Raw genomic sequence first — 23,147 nt, 5'->3', positions numbered from 1 at the left:
TAAAAACAAAAACAAATAGTCAGACGCAGTAACCCAAAAACAACGATAAAGACAAAAGCAACCCATAAATAAAGACAAAATATGCCCCTCGATACCCACTACGTTGACCCTACTCCCCCCCCCCCCCCTTTCATTTTCCTTTTTAAAAAAATTAAACAAACACTTTACTAGTATATTCTTTAGAGTTTAGATCTAAAATTGTCCATAAACTATCATCACAAACGTCGGATTGAGGGCTATCTCACTTGACGAGTTGAAGTGATAAGTTCAAAATTTCATCAATATATAATGTAGGCACATTCTCTTTTGGATATTCTGACGTGGTTAACAAGGTGAGAACGTGAAGTATTATTTAGCTTACAGATGATGATGGAGTTAAAATTTTAGAATAAATATATCAAATCTCTTTTGAATTTGACAATAAAATTTACTTTAACACTTTAACTATATGGGTATTTAAACTTTTGTTGCCAAGTACTAAAGTAAGTTTTGTTGTCAAATTCGAGGGAAGGAGGGGGAGGGATTCAAAGAGATTTGAAATATAACAAAGTAAAATAGAAAAAGATGTAAAAAGAATTTAACATTTACTATATATATGTAAAATTAATGTAGCATTTTATTCTCCTCTACCAATGTATTAAGGGGCAGATGTAGAGTATTACTTATGATCAGGGGCGGAGCTACAGGGGTGCGAGGGGTGGCAACCGAACCCCCTTCGTCGGAGAATTGCACTATATATATACTGCAATTTTTTTTATTCATGTACAAATATTATTTTTGCATCCTCTTAACAAATGAAGATTGTGGATCAGTGGATAAGGCGACTGTGATTGAGCCCATGGTCGCGGGTTTGATTCTCGGCAATGACACATTTTTTTACTTTTTTCATTCAGTCCCTTATTTTTTAATTTTCTTGAACCCCCTTATCAAATATTCTGGTTCCGCCCCTGCTTATGATAATGACGGAGTTAAATTTTTATCAAAGGGATTTATAATATAACGAAGTAAAAAATAAGAAGAAAGTTGAGTGAATTCAATATTTATTATATCTAAAAAAAATAATTATTTTTGACCTTATATATACAATATAATTTGAGAGTTTTCCTTATAGCACTGCAACTCTCCAAGCTTAAGGGTTTAGAAAACCTAGTAACTTTTAATTAGTTATTGTATTATATTAAAAAAATAATCTTATTTAATATGTATAAGTATTTAAATACGAACTCAGTAATGCTAAGACGGAATATGTGTTTGATGACAGTTCAAAACCTATGATTAACTTTAACATCTGTAATTTGTCTCTAGATTCTATAAGAAAAACCATCAGTTGAGATTTGATTGGAAGATCAAGATCTCTTTACTCTTAATTAAACGTTTTGGGTTCATGCTTTTCGATAAAAAATGTTTTAGTTTTGCATTAAGCTTATCCAACTAGGCTTCAAATTAATCGAGCTAGCAAATTTTAAACATCGAAGAATTTAAGTTGGAGAAAAAAACATCACTATTTAATATCGCTAATATATCTCTTTTTTCATTCACTTCTGCATACATAATTATTCCGTAGTCATTTCAAGCTAGTTAAATTCAGATATATGAATTTTATAAATCTTTTTCAATCTATTCGTAGTCAGCAATCGAAAAATTATTACAATTTAAGTAAATGAAAATTGTCCTTATCTCTTTTTAATAAGATTTGAAAATTTATGATTTTTATTGTGTCTATTTGTTTACGATTTAGACTCAGTATTATGTGGATTACTGTAATAAGATCACTCAAAATATTTAATTACTTTTTTTCTTTCAAATTGACATGTACTTCTCTATTAGTGGAGATAATGTAATAAGATTCTCAAGATATAAATAAAGATTCTTTCACTTATAATAATTAAAGATTGTAGGTTGAGTTTTAGATATAGATTTTTTTTTATAGTGAGCGTTTTTTTTATGAGTTTAACGCAATATAAATTTAGATTATCGTCGGAGTAAATTCATATTAGTCGAAACCTTAATAAGAATATTAAACACTTAACAAAAAATTCAAAGCGAAAAATGGAAGTTGAGTGATATACTTTATTTTCGTTTCTCTTTGTATTGATATCATTTTTTACAACAAATTCAAATTAATCGAGATCTCAACATAAATAACGAATACTTGGCGAAAAACAAAACAAAACTCATGAAAGTTCAATAATATAGTAGATTTTTGTTTCTCTCTAAATCGATATAACTTTTTCAACACAAAATTCAAATTAGCTAAAACCTAAATATAAGTATAAAACATCTCATGAGAAACAAAAAAGGAAAATTAATAAAGTTTAGAAGTACATTTTCATTTCTCTTTATTATCAAAATATCACTTTGTCAACTTGAATTCATATTAATTAAGACTCAATACATATATCAAATACTTGATGAAAAATTAGAAAAAAAAAACTTCAATGATATAGTATATTTTTTTTCAACAACATATTCAGTGTAATTTTATAAATAAAATCTTAAAAAAATTATATATATATAGATCTCATTACAAATCAATTCGAAAAAGAAAAACAACGCTAGTGGAAAATGACTTACCCTTACATTTCCATTTTTTCTTATATTGAAATCACTTTCTCAATGTCAATTCAAGTTAGTCAAACTTAGTTAATTCAATTTAATCAAATCTTAATACGATTATGGAACCTCTAATAAGAAACCAAAAGAAAAAAATGTCAAGTGATATATATAGTACATTTTCAAACAAAAAAAAACAAACCTTCCATCAGCCCGCAAAAACATTACAAAAAAAACTCAAAACTCCATTTTCTCTCTCTATATCTATACATAAATGTATAGTTGTTTCTCTCTCTATATATCATCACTTTCTCTCACAACAAATCCAAGAAACTCAAACAACTACACTCCCTTTCACTTCATCAAGCAAACCCAGTTTCTCTTTTTCACTGTTTTTTTTTCTTTTTGCTCTTCTGTGTAGCTCTGTTTTTGTGGAAATATAGAGATAGAATTATATATATATATATATATATATAATATACATATATATATAAGTGGGGTAGTAGAAGGGGGTGGGTGGGTGTGAAATGAATCGAATGTGATGGGAGGAGGGTTTTCTCAGCTGTTTCCATGTTTTAACCCGGCGGTGAACCGGGGTGAACCGGAGGTGATCTTCACCGGAAGTGAACCGCTTGATGAAACACTTGGTCATTCCTTCTGCTATGTAAGGTCATCGGCCCGGTTTATCTCTCCGACCAACTCAGATCGATTTGTTTCACCTTCTCAATCACTCCGGTTTGATGAACCGGGGAGGAACAGACTGGCCGGTTCGACGGAAACCGGGTTCAGAGGGATTTCCGGTGCTTCTGTAAGTGCAAACACTTTGACTCCTAGAACTGTCCTTCAACTTGACAATATTTACGATGATGCCACTGGTAGTGATGGTAGTGTTGTGGGTTTTGCTGGTGGTGGTTTAAAGGGTAGTGTTGTCAATGGGTTTGAAAGTACGTCGTCGTTTTGTGCTTTACCTCTTCAGCCGGTTCCTCGCGGCGGCGAACCGTCCGGTCCAATGGAAAGAGCTTTTTTCATGTCCGGTCCAATCGAGCGGGGTGCTCTATCTGGACCGCTAGACACCGCCGCTAGCTCCGATGGCGGCGGTGGAGGAGGGAATGGAGTTCCCTTCTCAGCTCCATTAGGTGGAGCTTATGTAAAAAAGAGAAGGAAGAAGAGCATTGCAGGAATTAGGAAGGCTTTCTACCGGAACTTCAGTGAGAAAAAGAGGCCGTGGGTGGTTCCGGTGAGAAACTTCATCGGGAGAAAGGAAATGACAGCTGCCGGAAACTGTACTCGTGATTCGGATGTGGGGAGTGATTCAAATGTCCAATGGGCATTGGGGAAAGCCGGTGAGGATCGCGTGCATGTGGTTGTATCGGAGGAACATGGGTGGCTCTTTGTTGGGATTTATGATGGGTTTAATGGACCAGATGGACCTGAATTCTTGATGAGTAATCTGTACAAAGCAATGTACAGAGAATTAGAGGGTTTGTTTTGGGATAGTGAAGAAACTAGTAACCAGGAGGCAGAAAATGCAGGTTTAGAAAATGAAATGATCATTGAGGACTCAAACAAACCAAATTCTAATCGAGAAGCTAACCCCACAAGTAGGGGAGTAGAAGAAGGTGAAAATGAGGTTAATTTGGAACAGCTAGATAAAGGGTCGGAAAAGAAGGTGACTTTTCAATCAGGGGAAATAGTGTTTAGGAGGAGGAGATTGTGGGAATATTTAGCAGAAGCTGAGACAGAGGATGGTCTTGATCTTTCGGGTTCGGATAGATTTGCATTTTCAGTAGATGACGCGTTAAGTGTAAATAGTGCAGGTTCAGCAGTTAATAGGAGGTCGTTGTTGTTGTCGAAGTTGAAACACGGATTGTTAATTAAGCATAAAGAGAGTAAGAGGTTATTTCCATGGAAATTTGGATTGCAAGCTAAAGAGAAAGTTGAAGTAGGGGAGAATAGAGTAGAAGAAAGGACTAATAGAAGTGAACAACGGCGTAAGGTGGGTCCAGTTGATCATGAGTTAGTTTTGAGAGCAATGTCAAGAGCTCTCGAATTCACTGAGCTCGCATACTTGGATATGACAGATAAAGTTCTTGATCGGTATCCTGAGCTTGCATTAATGGGTTCTTGTTTGTTGGTTGCTCTGATGAGAGATGAAGATGTGTATGTAATGAATGTGGGCGATAGTCGTGCTATTGTGGCACAGTATGAGCCTGAAGAGGTTAGTTCTAGTTCACAATCAAGAGTTCCAGGTAACAGTGAGTTGGCTGTTGAGGGCATTGTTGAAGAATCCGTAGTTGCCGGCGATGAGGAAAATAAGGTGATGAATGATATACCTATTAAAGCTGCTAAGCTGGCTGCCTTGCAATTGTCTACCGATCACAGCACTAGCATTGAGGAAGTAAGAGTCCTTGGTTTCTTTATTTTTTGTCAATTGGTTTTTTTTGGTGCTTCATTCCATGTTTGAAGTTTGATAATTTGGTAAGAACTAAGAAGTATAACTCTTTTCTAAGTACTATATTAATATTTTGCTCAGTAGGAGTTATTAAACTTCAAGTCTCAATCAATGTAACTTAAAAGCTGTTTCATTTATCTACTGTCCCGAAACAATTTCCCTTGTGCTCAATACTGGCTTTACTGGTTAACATCATTGAATGTAGTAGGTTAATCAATTTCATTAGGATATCATTTCTAGATAGGAACCTCAGAAGCAAAGAGATCGCAAAGTCAGTTTCCTGCTTTAGTGATATGCAAAGCTGTTTCATATTGTTGTCTGCCGAACTGGTTTCTCTGTTGGTCTCATCTTGTGAACTTTTGGTAGACGTTAATTGAACCATTAAATTTTAGGGTTTGCAGCGTTTTTGCTGGTATAGGTGTTTTAAGAAAAATTTGACCCTTTTGTCAAATGTGAGTGTTCTAGATTTAGTAAAAGCAGCTGTCAAGATATTTGTCTTGTCTAGTACTCGTTATCCATCTAAAAGAAATAACGGGTTGAGGAAATTTCCAAGTTAGATTCAAATATAGCTTCTGTTAGTACGTTCTCTACTTGTAATAACTATTGTATCGGATGCATTATTGAATTTGTTACAAACAGATTACTTGTACTTGAGGTGTTAGTATTTATAAACGGATCGTTCTGTGTTCTTTTTTTTTTCTTTTATTCTTCACTTTTATTTCCACATCTCTCTCTTTTTAAGCAAGATATTGTTTGTAGTCGAATAGTGGTCACAGCTTTCCTTCAGCTATGTATTAATACGATGTTCTCAACCTTTTTAGTTTTTAGTCTTGGGTCAATGGGCAAGAATGAATATGATAAATTTCTGAATGCCAAGTGAATGGGTTCTTTCCCTTTCCCCTATCCTCGCGTTACCGAGCGTTGGAAGAAACCTCGACTATTGGGATGAATCAACAACTCCTATCATGATTAAATGATGGTAATTATGCCCAAGTAAAGGACGTGTGCTTAGTTGAGAAGATGCCCTTGTCTATTGTTAAGTCATACCAAATCTTTTTCTGCCAGAGGAGTTGATCATTTTCATCTGAATGTCTTATTGGATAGTGAGTGTTCAACTAGATATTTTCTTTGATGATTTCATGAACTAGGAAGCAATGCACCGGGTTTAGTACTCCTGCGAAACAAAGCCAAAACACAAAGGGAAAGAAAAAAGTGCTAGGAAGAGGATGAGGTGGATAAGTAAAAGAAGTAAAACAGATTTGTTGCGTATCTTCATTTTCATGTAACATTTATGAGAAGCTTTTTGTGTCTTGTGTTTGTTGAGCCTTCTTAATTGAGATCAATAAGTGCAAAATATTGTTTTATGACTCCAACATGAGTCTGCAAATTCAAGTGGATCTTTTGCTCTTTTTGTTTAACTTGCCACAGATAATAGTTGTAGTTCACTGGTCTGGCTAGTTGTTGAACAAATTACTTGCCGTAACACCTATTACCAATTACACCAGACCACACTACTGTGGACCCCTTCACATGCGATGCCACCACTCATAATTCTGACCAGTCTTAACCCTGACATAACCATGACTAATGGTTGGATATTCTGAATTGGAATAGAAAATGTTTGTGAGCATGAGCATCCAACTCTCATACAGCTATTGAAGCTGTTTTGACATCAATGAAAGGAGATTTTTGGTTAATATTCAAGGTCCATCTGATGGTATGGACAATTTTGGTGTTTGCTAACTATGCACTGGATTTGCACACATGTTATTGTTCGAGAGAAGTTGTGCTTTGAAGCAACATGAGCGCAAGTTTCTGCTAATTTAAGTGGTTACTTTGAGAACAGAGTTTAGAGTTAGTCTTCCTAGTCAATTTCTTTCCCTTCTGACTTGCAGATAGATAAGTTACATTAGTTAAGTGGGCCGTCTTCTGTGGCTTTGTTTGCTGCTCTTACAGAATGGCGCGGTTTGAAGCAGAAGGGTTGTACATTAGGGTTGATTAGGGATTCAATAGTGGTGGTGTCCGAACGTGCTTGCGTACACCTCGACTATTTCACTGCTACCTACATTCTTTCACTAGTACATGTACTTGGGTAACTCTGCTCTCAAGACTGAGATGTGAAAAATCAATTAACTTTTTGCCTCTGCTTGGTTGCTGTTCAGAACTCTTATATTGGAAAAATAGACACAAGGCTTTGTGAAGGGGTAGTAGGAGAGCAGCATGTAGCTTGATAAGAAAGATGAGCTGCTTTATCTTAAAAACAAAACTCGGCTTTGGCAGTGGTGAGTGGGAGGATAGCAAGTACTCTGTCTGAATTTTTTCCCATCCGAGTTGAGGCTGAGAGATAGCCAGTACTCTGTCTGACATTGTTTGCCATCCGCGCTAAAGTTCCCGCTCCTAATGTTAATATACTGTGAGTATGGTGAATTAATATGCCTTTTTAGACTAGTTAAGCAATATGCTTGTGAACCTCCCTCTCAGCCAACCTGCGGTGGGTGGAAGGGCAGAAGAACCACTAAAATGTTATCATCACATCCTTTATCATATTCATCTTTTCCGTGTCAGATGTGTAGTTTCTAGTTCTTATGATATTGACAATGAGATTGCTTGCATTAATTCCTTGGAGTGTTGTTGAAGGCTCATTTTGTGGCACACTTAAGGCTTGAAGTTCGGCAAAACCTAGGTTGTGCTTCACCTCGCTTAGGTGTCGCTTTAGTGTAGGCACCAAGGTGCTAAGATACGTGCCTCATCACACATGAGCTGTCTTCAAAAAGCAGCACTAGACAGTAACTATACTCAGAAATCTTATAGATAATTATTAAAAAATGTTATGAATATACCCCTTGGTCACATTTTATGTATGTTTGGGTGTTGAAGAAATAAACAAAGACTTTCGAAACTTGTGGCCTAAACAAGCCATTGATACTTGTGACAATAAAATGAAAAATTTAAAGTTTATTTCTAAATGAATAAAGCAGGTAATTTAAATTAATCTTACCTTTCATAATGAAACTTGTAACATATTTAATTGTCTATTGCTTGTTATATTTCTCCATGTTTGTATTTTAATTAATCAGGGTCTTAGACAGTTTGTTTCATGTAACAATCTCCAGGAAGTTACTAGAATTAAGAATGAACACCCAGACGACAGCAACTGCATTGTTAATGATAGAGTGAAAGGTCGTCTAAAAGTCACTCGTGCTTTTGGAGCGGGCTTCCTTAAAAAGGTCAGTCATTTGCTTTTCTTTCTCCATCCTCGTTTGCAATCCCAAAGATCTCCAGCTGTTGGATCAAATTGCACATTTGCTTGTTCAGGTGCTTGTTTTATATTAAAAGTTATGGCACCAGCAGACCTCTTTTGGTCTATTTTCCATCTTGTGCTATTACATAGTTGATATGCCAGATATACTGGCCTGTGCATTTTTTCTGATTCGATTAAATTTATCTATGGATGTCTGGAAGATGGAATGAGCAACTACTGTTTGCCCTAGCAACTACTGTTCCTTTCTATGTATAGTTACTCTGAACATGCAAAAGTTTGCCAGACATCTACTTATTTGGGCGGCGTCATGCTTTAAATAGTTGACGTAGTTCTTTGCCCTTGTAGACTTATATTCTGTTTTGACATGCTTGTTTCCAGTCAGCCTAATATTTTGAGATGTGCTGATGCAGCCTAAATTGAATGAGCCATTGCTAGAAATGTTTCGGAACGAGTATATTGGGGATGCTCCTTACCTATCTTGTACACCTTCGCTGCGACATCATAAACTCTGTCCTAGAGATCAGTTTTTGGTTCTTTCCTCTGATGGCTTATACCAATACTTGAGCAATCAGGAGGTTGTTTGTCATGTTGAGAATTTCATGGAGAAATTTCCTGATGGGGATCCTGCTCAGCATCTGATTGAGGAGCTCTTGTTCCGTGCAGCCAAGAAAGCTGGTATATTTTCTTTCTAGTCTTTCTGTGGGGAGTTAAGGGTATTAAGTTACTGTTGATTTTGGCTGAATACCCTGAGTTTTTGATGTGAAAATTACATTTAATTTTTTAGACTTGGTGTCGTCTTTCTTTTATTCTCTAATTTAGACCAATTTTGTATTTGGTAACCTGAACATCTAGAAGCTGATGAGTTAACTATTAGTTTCCTTCTCATAAAAGCTGAAGCTTTATGTCTCAATCTCAAATTAGAGATAGGCTGTGTGAATTCTTTGTATCTATGCTTGGCCCATTTCATTATTCTGAATACTTGTTGTATGAATTGAAATACCCCCTGCTTAAAAGAACGTTAAAACGATCGTATTCTGTTATCCTTCTCAAATGTCACCTAACAATTGTTATTATGAAATAATTTCACCACTGCTAGTTTATTTCTAGCAAACAACAATTATTTGAGTTTTACGATATGCCATTTTAAAAAAATTATGGCAATAAAAGGTTAGAAATGCCTTTTAATCTAAGCCATGAACTATAATAGACTACTTGATGGTAAAGTATGTGGATTTCCAATTATACAAGTTTGTATCTTCCCCAAAAGTCAAGTTAGATGCAAGTCAGAATAATAGTTCTAGTGCTGCATGATGAGATCTTAAAATAACTGGGAAGTCTTGAGTCTGCATCCTTGCTAGCACTGCAATGTTTTGTCTGTGCTACATGGCTGCACCAATAAGTGTCAGAAGTTTTGATTGTTATATTGCTGTTTGTATTCGTGTTGGCTATGTATGCTGAAGTTGAACAAGTTATGTGTACCTTTTTTTAATTGTTGGTGTCTTAGGTTTTGCAGACATCCCCTCCCTCTCACAAAGAACCGGTCTGATTGAAAAAAAATTCCTTTTAAACAACTCCAGACAATTTTATTGTTCTCCATACTGTAGTATCTTGTTTCTGTACCAGTGTCTGGTTTAGATAAAACTATGGTAACAAAATCTTTGATTTCATGTTTATCTTATACAGGCCTCTTTAAATGACTTGTTTCGGTTATTGGTTAAGGGCATGCAAAACTACATGTTTATAACTGAATGTTAATTTTATCTGCAGGAATGGATTTGCATGAATTACTGGACATCCCCCAAGGAGATCGTAGGAAGTACCACGATGATGTTACAGTTATGGTGGTATCTCTCGAAGGAAGAATTTGGAAGTCATCTGGGAAATACCTCTGATGTTACTGTCCCGGCGATCTATTTCATGTATAGTGATGCAGAAATTTTGATCTCTTGCTCCAGTTATACCTTTAACAGCAGCCAGAACTAGTGCTAGATACGACAAGGCTCGTGAAAGTAGAAGTTTTGTAGTTGGGATTGCTTAGAATTGCTCCTAGAAAAGAAAGAAACTGGATCTTTTCATTTAGTTTCTTCTTAGATTTTGCTTTGTAGATCTTTTCATTCATTCAAGTTCTTTAAGTAATTTGTAATCTATAGGGGATAAGTCTTTATTTTGGAGGTGGATTTCCACCAATGTGGTTTACAGAGGAGAGAATTCTTGTTGAACCCTTGTGTAAAGTCTTTACAGAACGGGGTAAAGGGAAAGGTACACCATATCTTTTTGTGCTGATTGCAGTATCTCTCGGATAGATACGGTAAAAAATTTATTCGCATCCAATGTTCATCTAGTGTTCCTGCCAAATCAAATGAATGCAAGTAATGATCAAGTAAAGTAAAGGAGGTCCACATCATCTTGTGCTCGAGAAATACGTTGCTTCAGCCCTCGAATCAAGGAAAAGAAATTAGAGACAAGAATCAGGGGATAGACAGAATTGTACTCACAAGTTTGATTAAGAAAATTATTTTTCTTTACATTTGTTTCGTGATTGCAGTTATTAATTTCCGTACACGAAATTTGTCGCGAACAGTAAGCTAATCAAATCAATGACTGGTAGAATGTGGTATTGTAGCTATTGATTGGTAAGCTTGCAATCAAGTTATTGCTATTTTACGAGCAGCTTGCTATACTCTATTAGTGCCTTTCTTTGGTCTATCATAAGCTAACGTGTTTTTAGTAGATGCATGATGATTAAATGATGTATTTTTCACTTAAATATTTGACTAGTTAAGATTAAATTGCTTAGTTGGGCGTAAACAAGTCATTTATCGTTGTTTTAGTGTGTAATTCTCTCATTTAAAAACTTTTATCATAATGAACACACTTCTATATAATTGTTATCTTAACACGTCTTCACATGTGTGAGCTTGATTCTTATCTCATTAGCCAAACACGTGAAAATTTATGATGACAATGGGTGACAAGCATTTACTTGCTTCGATATCAGTTTGAAGTGTGATCATCTCAACCTTCCTTAGTTGAGCACAGGCATTCAGAAGTGCAAAATTAAAAAGCACCTCACTGGGAAACAAGTCACTGTACTTCCTATCAAACAATTCCACTTTCTTGAAAAGAAAATAAGATTACAACTTTTGGTGCAGCCAATGGAAGTTCCAAATAAACATCACCATATTTATTTCTTCAATACAAAAAAGAATTACATTACACTGAACAACTGCTTATATTCATCTAGTAAAAGACAGGCTTTCATTCATTATCATTAGTGCAGCGCAAAACTAAGAAAGAAAAATGTGCCACATTTCAAAATGGCTCACTGTGAAGGGCGTGAGGAATCTAGCAGTTCTCTAATATGAGTTTCAACTTTCTTCCTAATTGAGGCATTTGGGAAACGATCAACTACTTCAGCTGCAAACGAAAAGATCAGAGCTTTTCTGGCAGTTTCAGCATCAATACCCCGTGCCCTGAAGTAAAACAATTGGTCCTCTTCGAGGTCACTGATTGCAGCACCATGGGAACACTTGACATCATCAGCGATGATTTGGAGATTAGGTTTGACATTCACAGTTGCCCGAGGCTCCAAAAGGAGGCTTCGTGTAAGTTGTCCTGCATCTGTCTGCTGCGCATATCTGCAACATTGTTCAAAATTACACACATTTAAATCTTACACATTAGATAAACAATAATCAAAATCATAGACAACCCGTATGAACACTCCCCTAAGTTTGCACTACATTTCTTATTGACTAACTTCCACTAGCTGGTGTCCCTCAACTGTGCTTGAGCAAGTCAAGGGAGGAAAGCTAGGTTGCTGGGACTCTCCAAACATGCCACTAAGTGTCTGAACTCCTCCAAAAGTATTGCATCTTTTGAGGATCAGACACGGGTGCAAGAGACATTTCTGGAGAGTCCGAGAAACATAGGAGGAAATAAGGTGAAGGTTCTCCTAAGTTTGCATTACATCTCTTATTGATAAGACAAAACTTGCAATAGTTGAACATCAAGCTTTTGTTTTCTAATCATTACCCGACTGAAAAAGAATAAATTGAAAAGGTCATTAATAAGGTGCTGGTCAGGTATGTCACATGGACCATTTGACTATCGGATACAATCATACAGGTTCTTATCATAGGTTCAGTTAGTATTTTTAAGATAGCGTCGTGAAGTACCAGTGTCTGCTAGACATGGGCAGAATAAGAAGAAGAGTCGAGAAAAATGAGGGATTTGAGTACCATACTTAGCAAAAGACACCTCGTCTATCGACCACCGAAAAGCAAGAGTTGACTAGATTCTAGAGACTACTAATTTACACCTACGTCAAAGATGGAATATGCAACTTCTGTTCAACCTTGTACTATCTTAATAAGTTGCTTTAGTAACTAGATTGCAGAACAATAAACCAAGAAATGACTAGATTATACCAGAGTGAACTAATAGTAAAAAGTATTTTTAATCGAAGTAACATTGGAACCCTTCCAAGAAAAAAGTTTCCCCATATGCATAGGACATTAGTTCTTAAGCTTCGTAGATAATTTAAAAAGAAATACACACACGCAAACATGAACTGGAACAGACTATGACGAGATCTAGAACATGCTAATGAAACAATATGAGTACTTTTAAATGTTCAACACTGGTGATTTGGAGAATAACGAGTCGCTAAAATAAACATCAAAGGTGAGACAGAATAACAATACCTATTGACTTGAACGTTTCCATCAAAAACAGCCTGTCCAGACGAATGGGCCACAATGCACTTATGGATCTGTTGAGAGACACCTCGTGGATGATCTAGGACTAATTTACTGTGTAGATCTTGTGTTTGATCCGAGACACACATATGAAACGTAGATAACTCAGTAGCCGTGTCTGGACCAACCTGCTGAATGTGAATATTGTGCCTGCTCAACTTTCCACCAGTGCTTACTTCTACATGCTCGTATTTGCTAGTTGATTCCTGAAAGTAATCAACTCGACTGTGAAGCAAACTTAATCTGCCCAAAAGACAAATAAATAAAATAACTAAAAATGTTACAGAAGTTCCTAAGGAATTGCTTTAAGCAACTAATAAGATCCATCTCCTGGAACAGAAAAAGTATACGCTTCCCTCACTAAATCTGCTCATGGAGGGAAAGGTAACAATAAGTTACTTACAATTAGCATCAAATAGAAAAGAGACAGTAAGCAGGGAGTGGTATTCATATTTCACGCTCAAACAAAAATTGCTCTTAAAAAAATTACAGTATCACCAAGACTAGACGAGTTAATTATCAAGGTCCATAACCGTATCATCTATATAATGACCACATCTCATGGATGCTCTGCATAATGCATACATTAGAAAGGAACAAAAAGCCATGCGGAAACAGCAGGGGGGAGAGGAAAGCATTATTACTTTTTTACTTTGGGTTTGATCCAAGAGTGAAGAAGGATTTGGTGCCATTTGATATTAATATCTTAATAAATATTTTTCTTTTCATGAAACGCAGCCTGGTGGACTAATTTTCCTGCAAAATACGTGGTGTGCAGGGAATGGCCGGACCACATCGCGTCTTATGTATGGAACCTTATGTTGCATTTCGGCAAGAGGTTGTTTCCGCTGCTTGAACCCATCACCTCTTGGTCGCACGGCGATAACTTTTACCATTGTGCCAAATCTCCCCTTCATAGTCCAAGCATTGTATTTACACAGTCCCTATACCTCTTAACATGCATATTCTTTTCCAAGTGTTGTTTCCATTCCTTTGCCTATAAGAATTCTGTAGAATGCTACTCAACCACTTAATGTAGTCTCTCTTTTTTTTTTGGTTTCTGTTGCTTGTTGGCGGCAGCTTGATAAAGCAAGGCACAAAGCTACATCCAAATATGAACCCTGAAGAAGCTTGAGGAAATACTACAGAACCTAGAGTGTAAGGCTAAGGGGAAGAAGCACGTTAACAAAACCCACCAGGATAAGAGATTAAGGAACTTGCGAAACCAGCTCAACTCAAAGAAATTAAAGTTACATGGCCAATTAGAGAAACAACTTTCACAGCTTTCAGAGAGGATGAAGGGGCAGAAAGATACTTGAACAAAAGAGGATTTCACCTATGTTCCAGGTGTTTTTTGTGTGAAGAGCAAGGAGAGACAGTCAACCATCTCTTCTTACACAGCAAGTGGACAGACCAGCTGTGGCAAATGTTCATCATCATGAGAAAGATCAGCTGGGTGAAACCAGTGAGGATCAAAGAGGTTTTGAAGTGCTGGAATAGGGATGGAAATGCAGGAAGAAAGGAGGAGATGGAAGATTGTCCTATCTTGTATATGGTGGACAGTATGGCTAGAGAGGAATCAGAGATAATTAGAAGGAAAACAGAGCAGCATTCAGAGATTTAAGTTCTATTCTTTAGCTCTGTACTGTTTTTGGTGTAAATAGGTAGTCTTAGATAGCTCACAAGCAATTAGTACAAGTATAGATTGGCTGTAATTTAATAGAATCAAGGGTCAATGTAATTATAACACTTTTTGGAGGGGAACTACACTTTTGTGGTAGTGTACTTGTGGATATATAGAGTAACCGTTATCATTCTCAAAAAAGAGAAATGATGAAGTAGAGAACAATGCTTACAACTACCATCACTTCTCAGAGGTCACTGATTCGTACAAGACGATCAAGAACCCGTTCTAGGTGCTGAGAAGGACATTAAAAAAAGGACCGAGTCAAGATAGAGAAGAGAAACCAAAGAAGCTAACTGGTATTCTGTTGTCTTCACAACTCAGCCAAATCATTCTATATTCCCTATAACTTTTCTTTCTTTTTTTATAAGGTAATAATTTTATTAATAATGGAAAATGTCCCTTGTACAAAGCAGTATACCAGAAAGTAGAGAATCTACGAACCCCAATCTTTTATATCATTGAGATGTTCACTTTCTCACATGTTCTCCACCAAAACTAAAGGTACATTGTATCAAATCAGAAATTCTAAGAAATATGTGAACATTCTCTTATGTGAAAGCCTAGATCATTTTCTACTTTTCCTACATGAATAAACCATAGCGACTTGTATGTATTGGTTAAAATTGTCTTTCGTGGTGAAGCAAGCCAAACCAAACCAAACAAGTACGATTTTTCAGTTTAGATATTTGCTTAAAACTACACAATAGATGACATACTTATACAGAAATACTCGAACAGTGCGTGCTATCAAGGTCATTTTTTAATTAAAAAGAAGAGCAAGTTTACCTGCTGAACCCAAGTCCACTTGATATGTGCAGCATTGAAAGATTGATTTTGGATGTAAGAATGACTCACCTTTGCCCCTTCCCCAACAACCACTTCCATAACGGAATTCGTCCAGTAACATTTATCCCTATCTCCACCTACATACTCTTCAACTATACTAATTTCACCTCCCTTCTCCACCAACACCAACACCCTCGGGTTCGAAAAAGGCAAAGCTTTTGACTCTTTATCACTACCTTCAACAGAAATGTACCTCAATAACAATGGATTCTCAACCTTACACCCTTCTGGTACATACACTAGTACTACATCAGGGGTACCTACACCATTAAGTGACCAAAACAAATCCCCTTTAAAACTAAACTCATATTCAGACACCCTTTTCATTATAGTTTCAGAATCTACACTCAACAGACTACCAACATAAACCCCACTAGGAAATTCGTTTACCTGAGACAAAGAATCCATTATATAACCATCAACAATTGAAAGAGTAGGCAAAAGGGTATCTACAGAAACATCCAAAGAAGTCAAAGATGGAATCTTTGGAGGTTGAATTGGTTCAATTCTTGAATTCTTGATGAAAGAAGTGTCAGTGAATCTAAAAGGCTCATCTTTACGAGATGGCCAAGGGGTTGACAAAAGGGTGTCTGAGGAACTGATTCTTAATTTCTGAAGTGGTGTAGAAGAGGTAGAAGGCAAAGAATCTTCAAGAGTTTCAGCTATTTGGAGAACATATGGATCAGAAAGTGCTGAAATTGGAGTGAATTTAGGTGTAGTAAAGACACTAAATTTGTTTTTTTTTTGAGTGATTCTTCTTGTTCTTGATATAGAAGTTGATGATGCAGAAGGGTTTGTAGAGAAAATTGGTGAAAGAGCAGAAAGTGCCATTGAAATTGGTGGTTTCTTTTAGATTTCAAGAGAAGAATTTGGAGTATTGATGAAGATGAAACAGAGAAAGAAGAGATTTTGGTGGCACTGATGAAAATAGTTATTGGGCTTGAGGTTAATTTGGGCTTTTTCTGTCTGAACTTAATTGGGCCAATTCCGGGTCGGGTCATCCATTGTATGATTATGGAAAAATTAGTAGGGAAAAAGCTTTTTAATAAATAATTACTGATTTTAGTGATATTTTTTATTTATTACCATTTATAGCAATATTATGATATATCTGTCATGTATTAAAAGTGAATTATGCATGCAATATAAATGTATTATAAGTGTTTTAAAATATATTATACTTGTTTGGTAAGAAATTGACACAATGTATTATAAGTGTATTAAAGTATGTGATAAATATATTATCCATGAATAAAACTTGTATTATATGAGTTTTATAAATTATTCTCGCTAATGTGTATTAAAATTGTTTTATAAGTGTTCAGTGAAAAAATATTATTGCTATAAATGATAAATATTTTCTTAATGCAATACATTTATGTAAATTTCCCAATGATTATTTGCCAGACCGAATTAATTGATCAGGTGATATTTCAAATGACCGGCATATTTTCTCGATCGAATTCATCGCACGAGGTTTATCGCACGAATTCATCGAATTTTCTATCAAAATACACGTATAATCAATGATTTAGATAAAATATTGAAATTGTTTTAATAAAGACAGTTAGACATCTATATAACAATCATTTTTTATAATACTATTACTATTACTATGTATATACTTTTCAATCCTTTTCTATCTTTTTCTCTCATTTGCTCTTGTATTATGCTTGATAATTAAAGAAACTCCTTTTTATTTACGTGTTTTATTTTTCTGATTAATTTGTTTAATTTTTTTTTTTTGCCTTTTTATATTTATTAAGTTTTGAAATTCAACATTGATCTCATTTTGTTTTATCTTATAGTGATGCTTCCTCTTAGGAATGGCATATGAGAGGAACTAACGGGTATATATATATATATATATATATATATATATATATATAATAGACGTTGAATTTTCTCAATTTTTATATATTTATTTTCTTATATTTTGAATCCTTTTATAGAAAAAAATTGGCTCAACGCCATCGAAATTGCATATTTAATACCAAACTATTCAGTGGGTAATATTTGTTATGTTATACTAACTTTATTTTATAATCACAATATTAACTTTTTTTAATATTATATTCTTACCGTTGCACATTCTTATATATGTTTAATTTGAAAGATACTTTTGGTCATGTTTAATTTGAAAGCATTCAAATTTGGATTACTAGGGCGGTAAATTCTAAAAAAATAGTGTGAATCATGGTAAAAGTATATGTACTGTTTTTCTAGGTCATTATGAAGGGTCTTGTAAAAGTTTTTTTAAAAAAGTGTCTAAAAATTGTATCATCGAAAAATTCATGACTAACACACACGAAAAACTACGAGAATCGCCTAATTCCAGTTGAGTTGCCCCTAAATGATAAAAAATATCGTGGATTATGGTGAGGCTATACATACTATTCCCCCAAGTCATTACTGACATCCAAATCCCGAAAACTATATCACCAAGAAATTCATTGATTAACACATGCAAAAAACTGAGAAAACTGCATAATTCCTATTGAGTGACCCCTAAATGCTAAAAAAATGGCATGAATTATGGTGAGGCTATGTGTACTCTTCTTTCAGGTCATTACGGAGGGTCCTGTAAATGTTTTAGAAAAAAAGTGCACGAAAACCATTTCACCAAAAAATTCATTGACAAACACACAAAAAACCTGAGAAATTGCCTAATTCTTGTTGAGTGACCCCTAAATACTAAAAAATGGCGTTGATCAAGGTGAGGCTATACGTATTGTTCCCCTAGGTTATTACAGAGGGTCTTTTAAAGGTTTTGGAATTTTTTTTCCAGAAAATCGTATTACCAAAAATTCATTGACTAACATATTCGAAAAATTGAGAAATAATCTAATTTATGTTAGGTGGCCCCTAAATGCTAAAAAATGCGTGTATCATGGTGAAGTTATATGTACTGTTCCCCCAGATCATTACGGATGGTCCTGTAAATGTTTTGAAAAAAAAGTGCCCGAAGATTGTATCACCAAAAAATCCATTGATTAACACAAGTGAAAAAAGAAAAAATTGCCTAATTCGTGTTGATTGACACCTAAATGATAAAAAAATAGCGTGGATCATGTTGATGCTATATGTATTGTTCTCTCATATCATTATGTAGGGTCCTCTAAAGATTTTGAAAAAAAAAAAGTGTCAAAAAACCATATCATCAAACAATCCATTGACTAAACTAACACATGCAAAAAACTTAGATAATATCTTAATTCTTATTAAAGGGCAAAAGGGCAGCCCGGTGAACTTAAGCTCCCGCTATGCGCAGGATCCGGGGAAGGGCCCGACCACAAGGGTCTATTGTACGCAGCCTTACCTTGCATTTCTGCCAGAGGCTGTTTCCAAGGCTTGAACCCATGACCTCCTGGTCACATGACAGCAACTTTACCAGTTACTCCAAGGCTCCCCTTCATCTTAATTCTTATTGAATCCCCTAAATATATACCAAATGGTGTGGATCATGGTTGTTACATTCCGTATTTTTGCATTTTGGATTATTCGTAAGCTAACGATTATAAATTCAAGGACTTTTAATTTTGAATTTTAAAATGACATGATTCGTTGTAGATGCCAAGTTATATGAATAATTTATGTGTAGTAAAATACATCTCAAGAAGGACCCTTAAGCCAAATCAAAATAGAAGCCATCAAATATGTTTTTCTTAAAGTCACATTTCGGGTAAGCTAACTTCGGGAGGCCATAACCTCTTTATAATTTGAGAATTTGGGAAAACTCTCAACATGAAAGTTGTAGATAATTGAAATATCTTTCCAACCATAGGTTGTGGGACGAAATGTGATATCGGAGTAATAAGATATAGATGTTTTAAGTCTGACAGGCCAAACTAAATAGTGAATTCGGCCCAACCCAATTCTAATTCGGGTCAGGCCCAATACCTACGAAATTAGATCTGATTTTTTGTAACTATTCCTTCAAACTTTAGACCAACATAATTCTGGAAATTTCCAGAGAGAGAGAGAAAGGGAGTTCTTGAGAGAAATCCCAAATCCGACCAAAATTCAAGTCCCGAAATCCGAAGCTCATGAAGAGAAAATTGTTGTACGTCGCGTTGGCTTCAATTTGAGCTAGAAATCAGCCAATAAGGAGAAGATTTTATGTGGTGCTGCAAATTTAAGGTAATATTAAAGTCTCCTTTTCATTGTTAACAAGTTTAGTTAGAGTTTTAACGGATTAGAACGGAGAAAATAGTGTTATAAACTAGTTTGGTGATTTGTTGAGAGTTATGGGTTAAAGGGTTGTTTTAGGTAGATTAAATAGATGGAATTATCTTAGTGATGATGTATAATAATGGTTGATATTGTTTTGATGTTGTTGATGAGTTGTTGTTCTTGAATTTGGAGGAAAAAGGTGTATGAAGATTGTGAATGTTCAAACCCGTTTTTGGAATTGAGTAGCTGGTAGTAATTCTGGAATATCTCATTGTGTAGACCTTCGATTTTAGATATTAAACATGTTTTGGAAAGCTAATACACGTACCTACAACTCTTATGTTTATGTCTTAGTCTATATCTGCTGTTATTATGTCGAAAACTGAGCATGAATCATAAGACAAATTCTGTCCAGATTCTGGATTGAAAATTCCTTCATGTATAGCTGTTCGTATTTTGATGATATCTCTTTGCACAAAATGAATTTTGAGTTGATTTCTTTTGCATTGGAAACTTAAGACAGAGATATAAATGTTTCATGAAGGTTATAAAGTCCAGTTTTGCCGTTTTCATTTTCAAAATTTAGATACAACGTGAGGTACTTGACTTTCCGAATTTACTGCTTTGGTAACATGAATAATAAATCTTATTTTGTGTCAATATTTTGGATTGTTGATGTTGGTTGATGATTATATGGCTGGTTTGAAAGTGGGAAAAGTGAGCGGTATAGGGGAGGTGCTGTCCAATTTTTTTTAGAAATAACCTACTAACGATAGACTACGTTTTATTCTTGTCCATAGCTTAATCATAGTGCTTAACGTTTTAATATAGGTTGAGACAATATTGGACAACATATATGTATAAACGCTAAAGGTATGTAAAGTTAACATCTTCTTCTTTTGGCATGATCCATATGAAACGAACGAATGACGTATGCTTAAATTCCAAAGAAACTCATATTCGTAGATATACTCGGATGGCTACCGTTCTTGATTTTCAAAATTTATATTGTTATGTCTTGACTCATGTGTATGATTCCAGCCATCCTAGTTGGTATAACTCATGTTGTGGTACAATTCATATTTTAGTATAATCCATAATTGATGTGATTCATAATGACTATTGTCTTGGTTTTCAAATGATGGACTATTTTGCTTATTCTATTAAGTCTCCGATAATGATCAAATTTCGCAAGGTTGCTAATGATACCTTATTCGTGCATATTGTTATGGTATTATTCACCGAGTCCTACGATAGGCCGGGTATGTTATCATGTATGGATTCCACTACATTATTCACCGAGTCCCTTACTAGAGGGCCGGGTACGTGATATGATAATATGATATTATGATGATATGACGATATGATTATGGCACCGAGTCCCATAATGGGCCGGGTACGGTATCAGTGTACACTACTCTATTCACCGAGTCCCTTGCTAGAGGGCCGGGTATGGTATATATATACATATGACGATATATTGATATAATTGTGACACCGAGTCTCATAACGGGCTAGGTACGATATATGATGATATGCATGTCTTCATTTTATAAGACACAGGTACAGTGATTTATTGATTATGATACTTGACTCCTGAATCTTTATTTCAGATGTGATCTCCTTTACGGTATTTTATGCTTTATATACTCAGTACATAGTTCGTACTGACCCCCTTTTGTTCGGGGGGCTGCATTTCATGCCTGCAGGTACAAATACTCATTTTGGAGAGCCGCCAACTTAGGATTCTACTCAACGAGTTTGAAGTGCTCCATTGTCTCGGAGCCCAAACTTTGGGTACTAATTCTTATAATGTATATATTTGTGTATTTAGGGGTACGACGGGGCCCTGTCCCGTCATATGCTATTGTTAATTCTCTTAGAGGTCTGTAGACATATGAGTGGGTTGTATATAGATGTTGTCCGGTGTACTAGTATGACTTATGTTTTTGGACGTTTACATTCAGAATGGAAGCCTTGTCGGCTTACATATTATGTTATCTTATTTTTGACAATTAAGACTCCCCAAGAAATAGGTGATTTTAGTATATATATAAGTAACAGTTTGAGACAACGTGCTACCCATATAAATCCTTTATCATGCTTAATTGCCGATTGACTATAGATAATATGTGTGTATACGAGGGTCCAATTTGGACACTAGTCACGGGGCTAGGTCGTGACAATGGTGAAGTTATACGAACTATTCCCCTAGATCATTTCAGAGGGTCCTGTAAAGGTTTTGAAAAAAAAGTATCCAAAAATAATATCACCAAAATATTCATAAGTTAATACACACGAAAAGCTGAGAAAATTGTCTAATTCCAGTTGAGTGGCCACTAAATACTAAAGAAAAATAGCATTAATTATGGTGAGGATCTAAATACTGTTTCCCTAGGTCATTACGAAGGATCCTGAAAGTTTTTCGGAAAAAGTGTGCAAAAATCGTATCTCCAAAAAATGAATTGATTAACACACACGAAAAATTGAGAAAATTGCCTAATTCATGTTGAGTAGCCACTAAATGCTAAAAAAGGGTATGGATCATGGTGAGGGTCTAATTATTATTCCGCCAGATCATTACGAAGGGTCTTGTAAAGGTTTTGGAAAAAAAGTGCATGAAAATCGTATCACCAAAAAATTCATTGACTAACATACACGAAAAATGAAAAAATCTCATAATTCTGCTTGTGCGGCCCCTAAATGCTTTGAATATGCCATGGATCGTGCCGAGGATACACATACTTCTCCCATGGGACTTAAAGATGGTCTCATAAAAGTTTCAATTTTTTTTTGACCCGAAGCAGTTCACCAAAATATTAATGGGCTAACACACATGAAAATGAGAAAATCGCCTAATTGTGCTTGTGCGGCCCATAAATGCTATGAATAGGCTGATGATCGTGATGGGAATACATGTACTTCTACCCCGAGTACTTTCGAAGGGTCCCATAAAGGTTCAAAAAAAATGAACGAAAGTCATATCACCAAAATATTCATGGGCTAACTTACACACATAGAAAATGAGAAAATCATCTAATTCAGCTTACGCGACTCCTAAATTATATGAATGCGCCGTGAATCTTGCCCGATGCTACACACACTTATCCACCGAGTACTTACGGATGGTCCCATAAAGATTCAGAAAAAAATTGATCAGAAGTTAGTTCACCAAATTATTCATGGGCTAACACACATGAAAAAGGGAAAATCGCCTAATTGCGTTTGTGTGGCCTATAAATGTTATGAATACGTTGAGGATCGTGCCAAGGATACACGCATTTCTACCCCGAGTACTTATAGAGGATCCCATAAAGGTTTAAAAAGAATGAACAAAAGTCATATCACCAAAATATTCATTGGCTAACACACACAAAAAATGAGAAAATCATCTAATTCCACTTGTGCGAGCCA

At 35.4% G+C, this 23,147-nt stretch overlaps 2 protein-coding genes and 1 long non-coding RNA gene across 3 annotated transcripts; 2 read left to right on the top strand and 1 right to left on the bottom strand.

Annotated features, from left to right (window-relative positions):
* Nucleotides 1–3,063: 3,063 nt before the first annotated feature.
* Nucleotides 3,064–10,604, top strand: LOC129888760 (protein phosphatase 2C 29-like). Its single transcript, XM_055963756.1, has 4 exons — nucleotides 3,064–4,951; nucleotides 8,119–8,232; nucleotides 8,678–8,942; nucleotides 10,035–10,604. The coding sequence occupies exons 1-4, from the start codon at nucleotides 3,095–3,097 to the stop codon at nucleotides 10,157–10,159; spliced, it is 2,361 nt and encodes a 786-aa protein (XP_055819731.1). The 5' UTR covers nucleotides 3,064–3,094; the 3' UTR covers nucleotides 10,160–10,604.
* A 756-nt stretch (nucleotides 10,605–11,360) lies between these two features.
* Nucleotides 11,361–16,474, bottom strand: LOC129888759 (protein ABCI7, chloroplastic). The gene is made up of 3 exons (XM_055963755.1): nucleotides 15,501–16,474; nucleotides 12,974–13,233; nucleotides 11,361–11,905 (listed from the first exon to the last, which is right to left on the bottom strand). Exons 1-3 carry the CDS (start codon nucleotides 16,389–16,391, stop codon nucleotides 11,590–11,592), a joined length of 1,467 nt encoding a protein of 488 aa, XP_055819730.1. The 5' UTR covers nucleotides 16,392–16,474; the 3' UTR covers nucleotides 11,361–11,589.
* A 2,915-nt stretch (nucleotides 16,475–19,389) lies between these two features.
* Nucleotides 19,390–21,715, top strand: LOC129890329 (uncharacterized). The gene is made up of 3 exons (XR_008766999.1): nucleotides 19,390–19,700; nucleotides 20,565–20,606; nucleotides 21,443–21,715. It is a non-coding gene; the product is annotated as an uncharacterized LOC129890329 (long non-coding RNA).
* The last annotated feature ends 1,432 nt before the right edge of the window (nucleotides 21,716–23,147 follow it).

This window comes from Solanum dulcamara, chromosome 5 (assembly GCF_947179165.1).
Source record: "Solanum dulcamara chromosome 5, daSolDulc1.2, whole genome shotgun sequence".
Taxonomy (NCBI): domain Eukaryota; kingdom Viridiplantae; phylum Streptophyta; class Magnoliopsida; order Solanales; family Solanaceae; genus Solanum; species Solanum dulcamara.
Note: the sequence above shows the minus strand (reverse complement) of the source record. Positions and strands in the feature narration are given on the sequence as shown.